The 19682-nt window shown below is 38.1% G+C and overlaps 1 protein-coding gene across 12 annotated transcripts in view; it reads left to right on the top strand.

Moving 5' to 3' along the window:
• MEIS1 (Meis homeobox 1) overlaps nucleotides 1-19682 on the top strand; it is a 129433-nt gene that overhangs the window by 104020 nt on the left and 5731 nt on the right. For 6 of the 12 annotated variants that reach the window (XM_005287244.5, XM_042857189.2, XM_005287245.5 and 3 more), the window contains 2 exons: nucleotides 1278-1354; nucleotides 19606-19664. In XM_005287244.5, coding sequence (XP_005287301.1) covers nucleotides 1278-1354; nucleotides 19606-19664 — 136 coding nt within the window. Of the gene's footprint in view, nucleotides 1-1277; nucleotides 1355-19605 lie in introns of all 12 variants that reach the window. The other 6 variants (XM_042857190.2, XM_005287243.5, XM_042857188.2 and 3 more) reach the window with 1 other exon arrangement.

Genomic DNA, 19682 nt, shown 5'->3' with positions numbered 1-19682 from the left:
AGTAATGTCAATTAGTATAACATAGCTATTAGATTTCCAGTTATGTGGTTCAGAGTAGTATGTAAAATGTGTTCAATAGGTATCATAGAAGTAAGATTGTTGGATTTTGAGTTATAATCCTAGAAGTAAGATCGTTGGATTTTGAGTTGAGCTATATTTTTAAAAAGTTTTAGTTTACATCTTATGTAATATTACATCTAATGGCAACGCCAAAGAACAGTGGAATGTTTTGTGGAAAAGTGGATGTGTGCATAATACAGTAAAGAATGTTGCAACTGTTAACGTGCTGTTTGGACATGTCAAATCTATTTTATCAAATAATTTTACTGGAATTTTAAAATAACTTTATCATGTAGTGGACCAGAAGTTAGTCCCAGGTACTCTGGCATTTAAATTTCAAGTTAGTGGTACTTTTACCTATAGTATAGGGCCAGAATAGATTACCCTAAAAGACATTTCTTCCTGAGAATTGCTGTATTTGTGGTTTTGGTTCATTTTCTTTAAGGACAATAATACTTTAACATCAAGGAAAATGACGTTGGCAAAGTTGTTTCTAAATTCAGACTTGGATGTGGTTTTTGCTTTTAACTTATTAAGTACCAGTAATTTGTATTCATGCATAAGTGAATTTTCTGAGAAAGCAATCAAGTTTTCACAAGAAATGTAACTTATGATTTAATTTTAATATTGTCTTCATTTAAATTAGTATTTATTTTCTGTCTCTCATGATTAGTGTAGCACAACTATGTTAATGTCAGACAAAAATGTGCTGATCATTGACCTTATATTGGCCTATGTTCAAAATCCCAGCATTTGTTGCTGTTCAAGATGCTGATTTTATTTGCAAATTATTTTCAGGCACAGATAAGATTTCCCTTCATTAAATCAGACTCTAGTGGTGCTTACATACATATATATATATAGTGTGTGTGTTTTCTTAATTATTTGGTGAAATGCAGAAAAAGCCCTCAGTCACATGACTTCAATAATTCCCATAAAACGATCACAAAACTTTGTGATACTGCAACAAATATCCGCACTGAGTATCAAGGTACTGCCAGTATCCTAAGCAGCGATTTCTACACTTCACTAATCTTTATAATTGGCTTGTCTTTTACTGCCATTAATTAAATGATGTAGTAGCCCATTAATAATTACAAAAGAGTGACACACCTCAGCATTTTCACCTTTTTTAAATAGACGTCAGACTTTATTATTAATTAAAAGTGAGTAAAACCATCATTTTAAATCTATATATTTATTTTGGTATCTTTTAGCACCCTTACCCTTCAGAAGAACAGAAAAAGCAGTTGGCACAAGACACAGGGCTCACTATACTTCAGGTGAACAATTGGTAAGTAATTTTATTTAGTGTTTACCCACAACCAGTACTCTGACCACTAGCAACCTGCCTCTAATGATTGGCATTCTGCTGACACGCCCTCCAGTTGCCAGTTTTCCGTGGAAGTTTATTGATGCAAATGTATGTAGCCTACAGAACGATTTCAGTTGTGGGAACTATAGTTTTAGTACTGCAGAAAACATATAGTATTTACTTTCCCATAGCTCTTTAAATAGTTACCTTTCAGTTTATATGCATGTCTGTGTTTTTCCTGGATATAATTGTGTCTGCCCACCCATCCTTTAAGAAATCAATCACTTGAAACCCAGAAAATGTAAGTGAGATAGACACCACTCTATACATTTTCTTCAGGCTGTATTGATTGAGTCCATCACCGTTTATATCAAATTATTATTTTTGACTAACAAAGTTATTTTGGGATCGTCTCAGTGTATTTGAGTTTTTTTTAAAAGAAGAAAGAAAGAAAGAAAAGAAAATCTTGAAACAAACTTTAAGGAAAATCTGCCTTTTCCCCACTGAAGTATTACAGGGGAAAAGATTGTGTGTTTAATTTATTAATTTAAAAGTAAGAATAGTTGGGACCCTTGATTTGTTATAGCAGAGACAGCTTTAAAAAATTAAACCTTTGCTGTTTCTGAAGCAGATGTTAAGTTGCTTATTATTTGTGGCTGGGTTTCTGCACCAGCCAAAAGTATTCCGATTTAAGTACAAAATTGTGGCATCAAGACTATTTTTTAAAAGTATGATTTATTACCCTTTGTTACTGCAACAATACTGCTATTGAAATCCAGGTTTCATACAAAATAGCAGAACAAATGTCACATTTGAAGTGTATCAAAACCTAAAACCCTGTGAAACTAAGTATATCTAATTAATTGTCCTAATATTTTTGAATTAGTGTTTATGATGGGAAACCTTATCCTCTTTGAAGTAATACCCAGGAATTGCCAACATAAGCTGCAAGCCTGCTGCGGGGAAGGGAGTCAGAAGTGCCAGTTTGCAGACAAAAGTTGTTCTCCCTCCCCCTTCATTCAATACGTGTCAGAGATTAATATTACTGAAGCTCTGATTACATGGCCTAATCCATTTTAGTGAATAAATTTTGTCTTGATGTCCATTGCACCTACATTAACAAACCCTCCTTGGTGAGAGAGACTGGGAGCCTATCGGAGAGATTTCAGATATATTAAACCCCATTACAGAAAATGTAATTTCTGTCAATATAATCCCATGTATTCTTCAATTTAGTACTTTAGAGATAACAAGCTACTTACAATATATTTGCCTTTGGAGGATTAATTTACAAAGTGCACTATCTGTGAGACACAGGCAGACTCACATAAGCATAGCTTGTAAGGGTTATCAATTTCTGTGACCTCACAGCAGACCTGGGAGATTTTTTTTTTTTTTTTTTTTTTAGCCTTGTAAGACACTGATTAAAGGAAAATACAGAATACCTTATATACTGAAGTGTGCTTCCAGATACTTACTGTAAAAAGAAAAAAATAATGTTGTCCTAAAAATATCATCAGATATATTTTAATAGCAAATTCGGTTTCAGTATTCCAAATCATTAGGGGGGGGGGAAGTATCTTTATTTGTTGTAGATTTATTACACCACCGTTTGTCCAATCAATATCTTAATTTGTATTGTTGTCCTTAAGTTGAATGATAGGTGGTTTTGTCCATTTTAGGGGCCATGTAGATAACCAGGGCTCCTACTTAATGATAATGGCTGAGTAAAAGATTGTTGCATTGGAGAGGCTCTGGAAATGTGTAGCTATGTACAGTTGGTACGTCAATACATACCATCCCTTACTTCAAATCCTACTCCTACAGGTGCATTTGCTTTCCTTTCCATCTTTCATATGCTAGCAAAAATATTCTGTGAGCATAGCTACCGTATGTATGCCATAGAGATATTGAAAGGGTTCTTCCAAGGCTATATATTTGCCTTTGTTAGAAATCTCATGTTTGGTGACCCTTTGGAGGCTGAGCCCATGAATGAAGGCCATGAACTATGAGGAGAAATATAAAAAGTCAGTCCTTTCAGTCAACAAGGGAAAGTATGAATGGAGGATCTGACTGAAGTATATGATTTCCTATGGACAAGTATGTCAGTTTAGGATGGCCTACGAAAAGTTTTAGGAGACAATGACCGGAGCATGCTTTTGAACTAACGTTAGTAAATTTTTATCCCGAGTGACGTTGTGGTCTCTCTTTGTACCCAACTTGCCCTATAATTGAAATTTTTGTTGTTGTTTTTTTGTCACACATGTCTGTATAAGCTCCCTATGTGCAAGAAAAAAATAAATGCAGGTCAAAATACAGTCTAACTGAAGTCTCCTGGATGTAGGGCAGTCATACTGCAGATGCCAGTTTGAGAATTCTCCGATGGAGTTACAATTAAATTGTGGTATTCATTCTTGAGACAATTTCCCCCAAAATGGTTCAAAACTGGAGAGCTGATGAAGTGCATTTTTAAATTGTGTGTCCATGTTTGATTTCCCATTGATTTTTGAAAGGGCAGCAATGCCAAAATGCAGTACACAGGCTTTCAAAAAGGGCAGTTTCAAAAAATGGATGTTATGACTGAAAGTCTGAGAGAGCAGGCCATGGAAAGGACTACTTAAAACTACCTGTGGGATAAACCCCGAACAGCTAATTTGAATGTTGGTGATACATGAAAATGTTTCCCAACATTTTTATTCATATTTTTTTTTATAACAAGGTATGCATGAGAACAAATTATTTTGCCTAAATTGTTTGCTGCAGGGAACAGCAAACAGATCATTTATGGTTTACTTTGCCTTTCTTCAGCTGGCTCATAAGTCATTCAGCCACAACTTTCAAAAAAAATTTTACCTTCCTTCTTAGATTCTTCCAAACTTGTTAACACACATGTACATTTTTGTATTAATGATGAGTCATTGTAAATCACTGTTGCAAAGATTAAATAAAATGCTGAAGGGCAGCCCGGGTGCAGATCAGTCATAAATTATTGGCAGCAACATAGCATGTGGGAATACATGAAATGTGCATGAAAAACATAAACTCATGTCTAGTAGTATGGTAGTTAGTCCAGAGTGGGAACGTTGGATTTTTCTGGATAGCATTATGACTTTGCCACAAAACAGTCAGTGAAGAGAAGGTTTGTTTTATGCAGTGTGAAAGCATTTGATCTATATCTTCTGTGATATTTTGATGCCTTTACAATAAATGCTAGTTGTGTACTTTAATTTTCTTTGCAAACTCTTAATGAAAAGAGGATGATTTTTCACATGCATTCAGAAACATTGTTGTTTCTTCAATTGATGTACACAACTCCACTTGAAGTTAGAGGAGGTTGCATGCATGGATTGAAGGTATGAGATGTCCCACAAACCTTATCAGTGGCAGGACAGATATCTTAAAAATGCAGAAGTTTTGAACTGAAATACTTTTTATATTGGAATTGGCCAGGTAAGTGATTCTTATAAATAAAGATTTTGTTTGTAAACCAAGCAGTGTTTGCATTTGGAACCATGTTTTGGAACTATTGGATATTTCTGTTGTGGAAAGAGTGACATTTCATTGTGTAGCAAAAAGCCTGTTGTAGGAACTACAGTGGCAGAGTTCAGTATGTTGTTAGTCTAAATCACCCATTCAAGTCATTCTCTTGTTAGTCATTTAACCCCTTAGTGGTTTAGATTCAGAGCATGATAACATGAACTAGAAGAGTCACCGATCATTCCTGACAGTGTTGCATATATGGACATAGAGAGGATCTGACAGAGTAGAGGTTAATAAGGTGTTTTTCCCCTGTGATAAAAACTTCTGCTCTGTGATCGAAACATCCAGAAAGTGCAATACAATCACTTATTACTTCAGCAGAGAGCTAGTATAGGATATATCAAACAATCTATACAGTTTCCTTGTTTAGTGCATCCCACCTGAATCTATCCCTGTTAAGAGCTAATGTTAAATAATGACTAGTGGCACTTTTAGGAGGGAAAGCAATTCTCAAGTGCTACAGAAGTGTATTGGATGTCAAGTGTGTGTGTAGTGTTTATACACACACACACACTCACTCACTCTCTCTCTCTCTCTCTCTCTCTAAAAGAATGGTAAGGCTGCAAAGTCAAACACTCAAAAGTTAGGAAATACCAAACTTAAGGTTGCCTGTGCAATCTTTATTTAGCCCCCATGTGCGTATCCATTATGAAACAGTCTAAAATAAATGATCACATACTATTTTTTCCACATTATCCCTGCCTCATTCAGTGCACAGGATGGATAGTACACACGGCATGAGCAGCTATTCACTTTTGTTTTATGCTCATTCAGTGCTTCATTTGCTTCATGCTATTCAAACCTTGCTTTGAAGACAAAATTATTAATTTCCTCATGGACTTTTCTATGGTGCACATTACTCTAATTAATTAATGTTTGTGAAGCACTAAGATACTAATCTTCACACCACTTTGAGGTGAGGGGTGGTATTATCCACGTTTTACAGATGGAGGACAGAGGCTCAGAGAGATTAAGGTGAAAAAATTTTGGGTACTCAATTTGAGACACCTATGGTCTGAATTTTCAGAAAACTGACAGTAGCACAGTCTAACCTGTGCACTGAATGAGTTAGGGATCCCTGTGGAAAAAGAGAATGTGAGCATATAATTAAAGACTGTATCTTAATGCATGTGCACAAGAGGACCAAATTAAGGTTTCAGTCACAACTGGCATTTGGGTGCTTGACTTTGCAACATCAATTTTTTTAAAATGTAGATTTTTAGTATGTAATTTCTTAGGTTTTTTACAAAGTAATGAAAAACATCTGATCATCTGGAATAATACCATCACCCACATGGGTCATAAGCAGGGTTGGGAACTTTAGTCCACAGTTCAGCTTTCTCCTACTTGAGCTAAAGGAGTAAATGATAGCACTAGTATGTTGTCATCCTCTGGGTAGACCACTCACTAGAAAGAAGTGGGTTTGATAGTTGTTTTCTTACAGCAAAGGGATGTTGAGACTCAGGAATCTTGGTTCTGCAAGGGAATGTGCTTAGTGGTTGGAGACCCTGCTGGCCCTGTTCCCCTCCTCATTGACCCCTTCTGTCCCCTCCAGCCTGTCCTTGGTCCTCATCTTAGTTCCTCATCTAGCAAGGATCCTTGTCCCAATCTATTCCCTGCTGTCCCAAGTCCAGCTCATGTTCTCTCTATATTCAAATCAGGCTGCTTTTTTCTTCCACGCTACTTGGGCACCAGCAGGGGACCACTGAGTGTATGTCTACACTGCAATTAAAAACCTGTGGCTGGCCCATGCCAGCTAACTCGGGCTTGGGCTAAGGAGCTGTTTAATTGCTGTGTAGACATTTGGGCTCGGGCTGAGGCACCGGCTCTCTGACCCTGTGAGGTGGGAGGGTCCCAGGGCTCAGACTGCAGCCTGAGCTGGAACATCTACACCGCAATTAAACAACCCCGAGCCTCGTGAGCCTGAGTCAGCTGGCAAGGGCCAGCCATTGGGTGACTAATTGCAGTGTAGACATACCCTGAGAGCACAGGCAAGACGCTCTGCCTGTTCTCAGTTCCCAGTGAGACAGTAACCTGGAACAGCAATTTCAGAGGAAGCCCTGCACAACCCCAGAGTCTGGAGCATGCCCAGTACAGACAGAATATTTGGAGAATTTAGCTTCCAAATTCAAACAAGCTTCTACTGAGCATATGCGAATGGAGATTTTTCAAAAGTTTATAATTTGGCCAAATTTGGGCATTTTTTTTCCCACTGGGACAGCAAATGGCACATCCCTCACACCAGGACAACTCCCCTCTGCCAAATTTCAAGTTCCAAAGCATGGAGGAGCTAGAGCTTCTCAAGGAAGCAGCTGTAAGAATTTTTTTAACATGGGCACCACAAGGTATGTGTCCCCAATTGCTTGGAAGGCAGGCCATATGGAAATGGCATTTTGGCATGGGGTGGTACTTGAACCATGGACTCCTTTTCACTTTCTATGGAGGAGACAGGATTGTACGGCCCTTCCCTTCAGGCAGTAGGAAGGAGGTTCCCCGTTGCTTAGAGGTAAAAGGGTTACTTCTCAGCAGTGGTAGGAGAGACAGGGGTATAATCTTCATCCCTTTCCACTTCGGGCAGTAAGAGGGAACTTAGTGGAAGTTCTCTCCACTTCCTCTCTTTGCATAGTGGGTTGGGAGAAGGGATGGCTGAAGCAACGGACCAGATCCTGCTGGCCCCAGTGGTTTTGTCTGGAATAGATGAATGCCTTTGTTTTCAAGAGACAAGATGGGTGAGGTGATATCTTTTATTGGACCAACTTCTGTAGGTGAGAGAAATAAGCTTTCAAGCTATACAGAGCTCTTCTTCGGGTCATTTTTGAGGACTGTCAGATTTGGGCCCCAATAGCCAGAGATTTCTTCTGCTCACCTGCAGTTAGTGTAGGGTTCAGCTTTGGGTGCCTGGATTTTGGCTCATTTGAAAATAAATAAATAGAAATACATATGAGGTAGTATTGTAGAGAGGTTACCCCATAGTTCAGAGTTAGGCCCCAATCCAGCTCTTGTTGATGTAAATGGGAAAGACTTCCATTTCCAATATTTCCTGTGAGTTGAATTGGGTACTTGGAATGCATACCATCTTAGCTAAATTACTTCACTGAGGGTGAAATTCATCCTTGTGCAGAGGGTCACCATATGACCAATGCACCACTTGAGATCCACTTAAACACTATTTTTAGGGATAAGTGGGCTTGCTTTAAGTGATGCATACATCTGGCACTGGATGTCTACACAAGAATTCATTTTCCAATGTAGGGCCTACAAAACTGCGAAATAGAATAAATAAATCTGTGGGCTGGTCCACACTGGGGCGGGGGATCGATCTAGGAAATGCAACTTCAGCTACGAGAATAGTGTAGCTGAAGTCGACGTTTCCTAGATCGAACTAAGTTTACTTACTGCAGGTCCACGCGGCACAGGCAAGCTCCCCCGTCGACAGCGCTTCCTCCTCTCGGCGAGCAGGAGTTCCACAGTCGACGGGGGAGAGCTTCTGGGATCGATTTATCGCGTCCAGATGAGACACGATACATCGATCTCAGAAGATCGATCTCTACCCACCGAATCGGGCAGGTAGTGTGGACCTTACTAAATACTTTTTTGAGTAGTAAGAGATGGAGTAAATACAGGTACTTATTTAGCTGTAAATGTTAAAACATTCACAAATTAACTTAACTTCAGCCATCAATCAGGATCATCAGATTTCTGTTCTCCCTTTTATTTCTTAATATAATTTAATAATACATTTACAGATGTTTCAACGTTGCTTGTCAATAATACTAGAACACAGGAATGATGTTAAAGTAAGAAAAACAGATGTAAAAGAGAATGTACAATATGAAAAGTAGTTAAACATTGTGTTGTGTTTGTTACTCCTAAGCAAAATTAAGGTGAGAAGGTAGGCTTCTGTGAAGGGGGAGTGGACCCACTTCCTCCCCCCACAGCCCACCAACCATAAAAAGGAATCTTGCTGAGTAAATGGTTTGATTATTCAGAATATGTGTGGTAAATTAGCTGTCCTAAATGTACAATGTGCAGGGCTTTTTAAACAGATTTTTACTTTTATGTTTTCACGAAGTCTTAGCTAATTGTTATGCATTTCACCTTCAATGCCAATTGAAATAATAGTATTACATCTGTAGTCTATTTCTTGGTTCTTAAATTACAATAATCAGGAATACTCACTACGTAAAATACTATATAGTTACTCGTAAGAAAATATTGAAATCAGTCAAAAATGTGTAGCTTGCATATTGCCTTAGACAGACCTGGAGAGTTGCCAGACAACCAAGGTATTATTAGGAAAGCTGAGCAAATAGCTTTCAGGGAGAAGAGTTGTGAATTTAGAATCCATCAGGTACTGTCATGTCAGAGGATCTTAGGAGTGTGCCCTTGATGCTGCTTTTGTCTGATTTTAAGGGGAAAAAACAGTAAATTCGTATTTTTAAAACTACCGTTTAGCTGTTTTTAAATGTACTTAGTTTTATGTTTTACACAACAGACTTAAGTATGATTTGTATGGTTAAAATTCTTAAATAACGAAAGAGGAGTAAATTATTTACAAAGGTGGTAGGTACTTATAGTATATATACAGAAAGCCACTCTCATTTTTCTTCTGGGACTACATTTTTAAGTGGGGGGAACCCATCATTCTTTAAGACTGTCTTCTAGTAGGTTACCATCTACACCACATGGCTATGGTATTGATTTGTTTGTTCAAAACAGCCTTGGAGTTCTTGGTGCCCCCAAACTAGACTAGATTATAATGCCCAGAGACAAAATTCTTGCCATCTATGAGTAACCCATGAGGCCATTTGTTTCAAGTGTCCCCAAGACTGTCCCTGGATCCAGACTAAAATGGAGTGGAGTTCATAGTGAGAGTGAATTACCTCACACATTTCAAGACTATAAACCCTTCAAATCAAGATTAAAACTCACAAGGCAGTGTGGACAAATATACATTACCTCAGCCTGTATAATAACTGATACATTAGAAGATTGTATTGTCCAGTGCATCAGCCTCAGTCTAATCTTTCTGATCATGAATATCCTGTCTGATAATAGGAAGGGTCAGCACTAGAACCTTGGTAGAACTGATGGTGCATCATTGGCTGGTTGTTTAGTGACATTACAGTTTCTACCACTTCAGAAAAGGGGGACACACATACAGTAGCATGTGCAAGAGAGAAAAGGTAGGTAATACCCAGAGTCCACATTCAAACTGGCCATTAAAGACAAGTTAAATATTCTCTGTTACAATCACCAGCACCAAAATTCTTCCGGTGTTCTAGCTGTGGAGATACTGGAAACCCCTTCCAACAGCTAGTCCCTCTTTTTTTCCTATATTATTTTTCCAAAGAGGGTTCTGCATATGGGTCATGACTTGGTCAGGTGACTTTCTGTGTGCATATCCATAAATATGTAAACCCCTACTTGTTACCAACCCTCTTGTTGCAAAGGTCCTATGGAACAGGAACTTTATGCAGTTTTAAATGAGACAGAATTGGGGAGACCCCACGTCCCATTGTGACAGAAGGATAAGGCAGATCATGGACAACTTGGTGGTGTGCAGATCAGGTAAAATTCATTCCCGCACAAAGGACCAACAAAAGGCCTACAAGCCATGTTGAGCTTTATTCTGAAGCCTTGTGCCAGCCAGTTTGCTCAGAGATGAATTTCAGTTGGCATGCACAAAGTTACCAGAACTTGGTCTGATGATCTTTACCGTGATCTGTTCTAAAACCTTTTAACCACTGCTTTTGTCATAGGCCTTCTGGGTAAAATTCACCTCTGTGCAGAGAACTAGCACAAAGCTTATTTAAACCCTCAAAATAGGCCCTAAGTGGGACTCCAGCGGTGCCTACCCCTTGGGTTTGTCCTCTGTACCGATCTGAATTTCACTGTTTGCTAGATATGGAGAGACCTTCCTTGGATACGTGGGGCCAACAAATAAGAAAAGTGAACTTCTAGTAATTTTCCACTAGTTTGCAAGCAAATCAACCACTGTTGAGTACACAGCAAATAAATTAAATGACAGACAGCAATTACCAAATGTATATCAACACACACACTTTTTAAATAGAGGGAAGTCAGCTCCCTTAGCAGAATGTTGCACTCTACAGACAAAGCAAGCATGCCGAGAGAATGACAGTCAAGACGCTTGGCATTTTAGAAGTTAATAGGTAGCAAAAATTGTTTTCCCCCAGGCATTCCATCTTTTTCTATGATAGTTTTGTACATGACAAACTTTTTAGTGGATGCATTAATATTCTATAACTAATGTGCTGTCAGATGTCATGAAGATAAGATTAAAAGGCACTGTTCATACATTTTCCAGTTGCTTATTTCCCCCCTTTTGCAAGAGCTTTATTCTGCTGTATTAGGGTCTAGGTCAGAATTGTTTGTTAGTATTTTTTTAAACAGAAACTATCGAAACCCAAGTATATGCTACGTGTAAACAGTTATTCTTTAAAAACATATAGGACACCTTACACATTATGGCAATCCCTGCCAAGCAATCTTAAATACATTGAGATGCTTACAGTTTTTTCTTTAAAATGAGAGAGTGTGGGTTTTGTTGTTAGAAAAAGTAACCTCAGTGGGGGAAGTGGAGGAGGAGGGAAGTAATGGTTTGTCATTTCTTTGCAAGTCAGGTTTTGGTCTATTCTTGTCAAATCTGTCTTAAGTGTGTTTACATACAGTTTGCCTTTCTGGTATTTTGTGCTTGCACAGACCTGATCTCCACCTATTTTGTGTCAACAGTTGCTGAGATTGGTGTATAGTGATTAACCCTTGAGAATTGAAACCCCGACAAGCTAAGAACTGTGCCCTCAGAGACCTTCTCCCGCACTTACATCATAAACTTGCTCCAGGCTGCGCCTACATAGAACAAACTGCATTTCTGAGTAGTTAAAAAGTCAACCTGAAATATTAAAAATGGGGCAAATGTTGCCTCCTTGTTGAATAAAACAATTTTCTCTTCTCAAAAGTGAAACTGAGCCAGAGGCATATGGGAAGGAAGTGCTTTTGAGGGTGTGCTTTTTGCCCAGTCTGGTCATAAATAATCCTGCAGAAATTCTGTATCACTGTCTGTATTAGAATTAAACACTTAAAGATCCCTTTGGGTCTTTTTTTAGAAAAAGAAAAGAAAACAGCAGATACCATTTAAAAAAAATACCACCACTGCAGTCCTAAACAAAATGTAGGTCATATAATAGTTTCAGTGGTTAAAATGCTGGGATATCCATTGCCTCTTAATATTCAGTTATAATTCCACCCCGGCCCTAAAAGGGCCAGCTCCTCGGCTGGTGTAAATCCGCATAGCATCATTGATCTAGATTAGCTGAGGACCTAGCTGTGATAAGCTTTGTGTGCCTCAAGATCATGCAAGCCTCCTTCCTCTGTGCCAGTCCTCTGACTTACCCATGTTCATTTGATCATACCACTTTCTGGAGACATCCGTTCTCCTCTCCTTGCCCTAAAAAAATGTCATGATGGGGAGATTCCCTAAGCAACAATAATAGGAGAATCCATTCATGGAAATTAATCTCCAAGCAAAATGGGAATCACATTACCAGACAAACTTTTGAAACAGTACATTCTGTGATTTTAAATAGATCAGTAGTCTCTGAGAGTTGTTACTAGCCAATGCTCTTTCATGACCAATGCGAAAAGAATTGGTGGTTTCAGACCAGTTTCTATTAAACAGATGCCTGCGTCACAAAAACACCACCACAACTACCACCTTTGTTCGTAGTCTTAGCAATGACAGTAAGGACCAAGTCAGCATGGAAACAGAGCTACCCTCTCCTACCTAAAGGGCCAGGACAAGGGTTGCCGGGTGACTCTACCTGGTTCATTCCATGTGGAATTCACAAGTCAAACTATAGTGTTTCAATTTGTATTCTCGTTTTCAGAGGCTCTGTCACTGTATGCCCCTAAGAGGCTCTTCAGGGGTCTGTTTGGCCGCTCTCAGCTCACTCCAGTGACCTGTTAGGGTGGGAGCATCTGGTATGGGACACTGGTTCTTTCATTCCTAAGTGGTCTGCTAGAGGACAGGACATAATACAGAGATCCATAGCCTCCACGCACAAGAGCATTTCTCAGCCCCTGCTCATTTGAGCCAGCAGCTAGTAGTGTGAGCAGTCTACTTGCTCTAACTTCTTTACTGTGGGCCACAGGACTGGGCGCATCTTCCCACTCTCCCATAAGATCCATTATAAGTAGTGAGTGGGGGACAGTGGCTTGTACAAGGCTCCCAACTGGAAAGAACCTGTTGTGTGGACTAGCCATCAGACCTCAGAAGAGGGCCACCAGCCTCTTGGAGGGGAAGATCCAGGGTCAAGGCCACCATGATGTGGTAATAGCAACTGAGCAGTTCCTCCATCCAGCTCAATGGCAGGATGCCTTCCTGACCCCCTTCATAGCTCTCCAGAGACCATTCCTTTTATTTGGGCTGGGCATAGTGTGGTTGTGTCCTATGATGAATAACAAAAAGGGGCATGGGGTGTGGGGGGGAAAGAGAGGAAGATTTTGTAGCATTCAAAGAAGATCAATCAGGATTCCGACAAATCTGACATAGTTCTTATGTGCCTGGCTAGTAAATGTAGGGCATGCCAGGCATACACACTGGGTGTGTATATCTGATCACATCTTCATCCTTTCTATCTTTGTGCTGATATGCTTGGTATATTAGCAGGTTGTGCTTGCAAGAGAATAAATAGCGCTTTCCTGCTTCAAAGAAACTTTTCTGAATGCACTAAATGAATACATTTGTAGGGTCACATAGTAATGCTTGAAGTCAGAAACTATTTTTAAAACAAAATTGCAGAACAGCACATGGCTTTCATTAGTGCTTTACATCAAATTTGTCAGCTAATTAGTGGTTTTTCATCACTAGTTTTGCATAGTATTTTATTTGTAGTTCACTCTTAAATATTATCTTACACAATACCCAACCCTCCGTATTCTCATTTGACAAACATTCCAGTACTGCCAAAGGAAGAAAACTAAGCTTCAGGGAGAACTTTGATACATCTGATTGATGGACTTGCTGTGATTTGAGTAAATTCCGATATTACGTTTCTGAAGTGAGCGGTTAGCAGAGCATGTATTCTCTTCCCTCCCTTCCCCTATTTTGTGTTGTAAATGATGAATTGCAGTTCTGCCTGCCTTCATTTCAGAGGAGGAGGAGAAACCAAGAAAAGTTGCCAAACATGGCTTCATGAGGTCTGCTTTAGATTGAATCAACTTTCTTGAGTGTCTTGAAACCTTTTTTTCACAAATAAAAGGAGTGTAGAAAGCAGGAAAAGTTAATGAATGGTAGTTATGGATCATTAAGCTCGCTAACTAGCTTCAAGATAAAAACTTTTTAATAACTGTAGTAAGAGCTTTTTTTGTATTTATTTCTCATTTTAGAGGTGGGAAGTATGATTACAGTTGGGAAACCTCCAGTTACTCTGTGTATGTATAATTAGAGAAGGATCTATTTATTCTTGAATGTGGTTTTAAGGCTGTTTTTAAAGCACATTTTAGCCTTTGAAATATGAACATTTTGTGAAATGATTTCTGCAAAAGTTTTTTTTCTTTAATTACTACCTAAAAAGGCCCAGGAAAGTACTTAAACAAGCAAAACTGAAAATATTTGGGAATTAGGAATAAAGCAGCAATGAAATATGCTAAACTGTGACTCTTGGATTATTACAAGTTTACATTTAAATATTCTAGAAATTAGGTGTTAAATTGAAAAAAGTATGGAAACACTAAATAAATGAGTGATACCAGCAAGTGGTATAGAATATTGCAACTCCTGAAAGTGCTTTTTTTTTTTGGCAGTTTTGGTGACTGAAACTGAAGGCAGGGTAATGCTTATAGAAATAATCTATTGTAAAAATGATACCATTGGTAGCCCTAGGTACTTTGTTACAAGTATTTATGTGGATGGATCCTAGTTGGCCTGTTTATACTTTATTTGAAAGTCCTCTTTCTTTTCAAAGTAGATAGGTACATTTTTAAAAGTGAGATATACAAAAGGCATTGGTTTAACAATGGTGTTTTCCATTTTATAGGTATTGTGGGTTTTCTTATAGTCCTTAAACCTGTTTGCTAGAACATGCTTCAAAATGATTGAAGCAGAGTGTTTTCTGGCACTTAATAGCACCACTTCTGATATGCAAACCCCTGGCCAGCATTCCAACACCACTCTCCAGTGTGAAATTGACAGGGAACAACATAAGGGCTCAGAGACTGGCAATATTGTGAAAATGTTTGTATTTTGGGAGGGCAGGTGGGATTAAATTTATATGCGCCATCAAGTCTAAACATCTATCTTTAGGGGGCTTGCACTGAAGACTGGAAGTCTCTGACCATGAAGTAAAGTCACAAGCAAAGGTGACTTTAGAAAACTGTGATAGCAAGGGAGGGCCTCATTTTATTTAATGGACAGAAGTGTGAAATACACACTTTTTCAGCGAGCGCTGCAGATGACTACACAAGCAACAAAGGGAGGTGCAGCAAGAGGAAAAAGAGCAGATTTATGTGAAAAATGTCAGGCAAGCTGTAACATGAATCTAGCAAAATGTGTCTTTTAGAAGGGTTTTGTGACTTAGTGAAAATACTCACTTTCTGGCTGGTGCATTTTAGCCTGTTTCACCCTAAAATTATTGGCTGGTAAAGGGTGGGTTGTTTTTTTTGTTTGTTTGTTTTTGTCATCACCGGTGATGCTGCCTCTCAATGAGAGGAAACAAAACTTGTTTATTGCAGTGAAGGCAGGCGAGCTGAAGGTCAAAGTTCAAAGGCGGATTGCTGCATCACTGGGCTTTGGTCTGAGTCTTATCCATGTGACCAGAGATGCTCATTGTCACAATAGTGAGACCTTTAAATAGGAGAGAGCTACAGTTACCACTGGAGAATAAAAATCTAAAAGAAAACAGTTCAACAAAATGCATATTTAAAAAAGAGTGTTGCCTCTTGGTTCTCTTTAGAGCGGGGAGAAGCTACACAAATAGATTTTTGTTCATTCTTGCCTGTTTAGCAAAGAGAGAATAGAAGCTGTTGTATCTAAAGGGAGAAGAAAATGAGATTAACTTAAAAAATAATTCAGCCTCTCTGAGCTTGTACATTTACCCAACTGTTCAACTGTCTTCCCCTCACAAAAATATCCATTTGCATATGCATTGTTTTGCAGAATTCCACACAATGTGTTAACTTTTTTCAGTTTGGTAGCAGGTCTGACTTGCACTTTGACAAATCACATTAGTTATAAGCAGCTATTGACTCTGCTATTCAGGGGGAAAGAGTCTGCATCAGAGTAACTTTATTGACACATGGTGTAGTGTGGAAATAAACACTCCTTATGCAAACACTTAAGCATGTGCGTAACTTTACTAACATGAGTAAAATTATGTCTATGTTTTAAATATGAGGTTAAGTATTTGCCAGAATGGAACCATAATTTGTTATAGGAGTTGATAGAAGATTTGTATTTGGAGAAAATTAGTTTTGAATAAGCATTTGTTTTACAAGTAAATACTTTTTTTAAAGCATTAGTCCTGGTTTCTTCTGCATTTTTAAAACAGAAACATTTTTTAAAGTAATTGAATGTTAACAAGGAGGGGAATGAGAGTGATGTGAGTGCTAGGAACAATTGGAGGATTTTTTGTTGTTGTTAACTTTTTTGTAACACTATTTTGTTGCTACCAGGGCTTCTATCATTGTATCGAACAAGAATTCAAATAGTCATCTTGCTATTGGACCTTCTTTACTAAAAACTGTGGTGGAGAGGTTTTATTCCTAAATACATATTCCTTTTCCACACATAACTAAATATTTTTCTTTTTTGTGAACAGCCTTAAGATGTGATTTGTAGATATAATTGAATCCCATTCTGCTCTCTGAAAGCGGAACAGTTATTCCTATTTTAATCTAATGTGTTCTTTTGGGTTCACAGGAAAAATAAAGAAACTTTAAAGTGAATACTTTTTTAATGCATAGTAGTTTGGAATCTACTATAATGCAAAGCAAAGCATTCTGTTACAAAGACAGGGAGGATGGGACAGAAGGTTAAAGGGCATTTTGGAAACAAACAGCTGGACCAGTTTATTTAAACAGATACAAGGATGGGGAGCTGACCTCAGTTTGACTTCTAGTGGGAGGAGCAAGAATGTCATTTTATTACTTTGCCCAGAAGGAAAATGTTCTTGCATCTGAATTCACCCCTAAGGCATCCAAACACATGGCTCTTTTGCAGAATCTATCTTCTCATACAAAATACGTATGAGAATGTTTAAGGAAGTGCCTGTGTGTAAAATGTACTGAAAGTAGACATCCTGAGTGGTAGTGTGGGACAAACAGGTGAGAATGTGTTTTATTTTAGACAGGTCTTATGTATAAGTATTGGGAAATACCAGACTAAACAGGTTATTGAAGTAAGATTCCAGCTACCTAATCTACTAATAATGTGTGTCCTTTAGAGAAGGGGGAAGGTTGAAAAGTTTGGTTATTTGTACTAGTAAATGTTCTCAGTTTACTTAAGCTGTTTAGCTGTGTACTTCTTGGTCTGGGTGAAAAGATTTTCCTAAATGAGGGTTTTTATGGATAACTAGCAAGCATAAAACTGCTCCCCAATCTCAGATGGCTACCGGAAAGGCCCCTTATTCTCCCAGGATTTCCTACTCTGTCAGGTATTTAGAAGTCTGTGCAGTACAAGGGTGGGATGCACATACGAAAAGCAAAAGCCTTCTGGGCTTACCAAAATAAATACCTTCTTTCTTTGTTGTTTTTCTTATGAGTTCCTATGAAAATTGCTTTCTTCAAATGCCAGGTTCCTGGTATTAAACAATTTTCTAATTGGTCATGGAGCTAAGACAGCTAAGGGGGCGGGGGGGAGCAGAAATTTTAATTGCCTTTTTTACATGGTGTTTGTGCTACACCTGTGCTTGTAATGAGAATGGAGAATTACTCTAACCTTCTGCTCACATGATTCTAATTTTCATGGTTTGTACAAGATAATGATGAACTGATTTGCAGCACAGTTTGTTGTAGTTTAATTTTTTGTATTAGAAGTGTGTATAAAAATTGATACAGAACGGGTACTGATTAAAGTATGACCTAATTTATGTGTAAGATTTACAGAATAGGGCCTTGTGTATGTGTGTGAGTATAGAATGCTTCCAGAGTACATTTTGGCAAGACAAGATTGATTATAATTCACATCTTGATTAACTTTCTGAGGACTTATGTAATGGAAGTCAGTCAGGAAAGTGAAAACTGAGGAAACGAAGTGTGCTATACTATCGATGTCTCCTTTAAAGATTACAAACAACATAAAGTTCTATATTTTGTGATCATTGTTCCATATCAGTTTAGAACAAGCAGAAGTCACACCAGATTCATGCTGGAATGCTGTGGTACCTTTTAAATTTTATTACAATAAAGATCTTGCTAATGTGTGGCAAACACACAATGAAGAGAAGTTAAGAATATTGCTTCACAAAATGTACTTTGGTGATTTATTTTGCCAAGTATAGTTTGTTTTTACTTCTTTTCCACTAGTAAATACTGAAGTATAGTTTGTAAAAATAAGGCAGTCTTCTTAAGGAGACCTCTCTAGAGCACTCTTAAATCTTTGCTGAGAAGTTGGGTTATGCTGACTTTTTTTGGAGGTGATTTTCATTGGGTTTGCTGATTAGTTAAATGAGAGAGAGTGAAGTTCTACTGTAGCTCGTTGATTATGATCTTAATTCCATTAAGGCTGTATTCAGAATAGACTCAGGTGAGATTTATTTTGTATTATGTGTGTTGGTTTTCTATTTTACTTGTATTCCATTTGAATATCATTTTCATCATAACAACAGTTCCAAAACTAATTGAGTTTAGGAGTTAAAAATGCTATGAATATTATTTTAGATGACAAATATTAACTATTTTTATTTCAAAAGAGCTGCTTTTCATTTGTAGTGGGGATTTTTGAGTAGTACAGTAATTACAATCTAACAAGATGTTTGCTGTAAATGGTCAGGCCTAGCAGGGGAAAACAGGATTATAAGTTCAATTACTGTATAGCCATGACCTCGCCTTGACCTCAGTCTTTGCATAAAGAGCAAAAAAAAAAAAAAAAAACCCACCACCAAGAAATCTCTACAAGGAATGCATTGCTCTGAAGTCCCCAGCAATGTGAGCTAGTGGTGATAAAACTCCAGACGTTCTCTCATTTGATGGTGTACTGCCATCACAGTTCATTATGTTAATAGTGGGCATTAAAATAGAATTAGGTTTGCAAGAGGTGGGGAAGGTTTTGATAAAAATTGTAAAAAGAAGTCAGAGAACATAAGACAGAAATGTCACTAATTAGGGGAAGTAACAGATGCCTTTATGAACATCTCTCTATCTTCACCAATTTTTCCCCCCCTTTTGAATTGAAAAGAGTGGTGCTGGTATTGTTTCCTGAAAACTCTGCTAATTCCCCCATGAAAAGATGAAATGGAAGTGTCCAACTGTGGTAAAAGCAGGCAAACATAAATCAACTCAGAAACCCCAAGCTTGTATTCTCAAAGGTCATCAGGGGTTACAGGTTTTTCAGCCTTTGAATCTGCACATAGACCAATTGAGAGAACCAAATCAACCCTCCATTTTAGTAAAGATCTGGTGTAATAGAATTCTTCCTTTAAATAACAATTCGCTTTACTTTGTTGTTGCAGGTTTATTAATGCTAGAAGAAGAATAGTTCAGCCCATGATAGACCAGTCCAATCGAGCAGGCAAGTCCCCAATAATAA

This window comes from Chrysemys picta, chromosome 3, assembly GCF_011386835.1.
Source record: "Chrysemys picta bellii isolate R12L10 chromosome 3, ASM1138683v2, whole genome shotgun sequence".
NCBI classification, from domain to species: domain Eukaryota; kingdom Metazoa; phylum Chordata; order Testudines; family Emydidae; genus Chrysemys; species Chrysemys picta.
The sequence above is the reverse complement of the archived record's forward strand: the minus strand, read 5'-3'. Positions and strand labels throughout refer to the sequence as shown.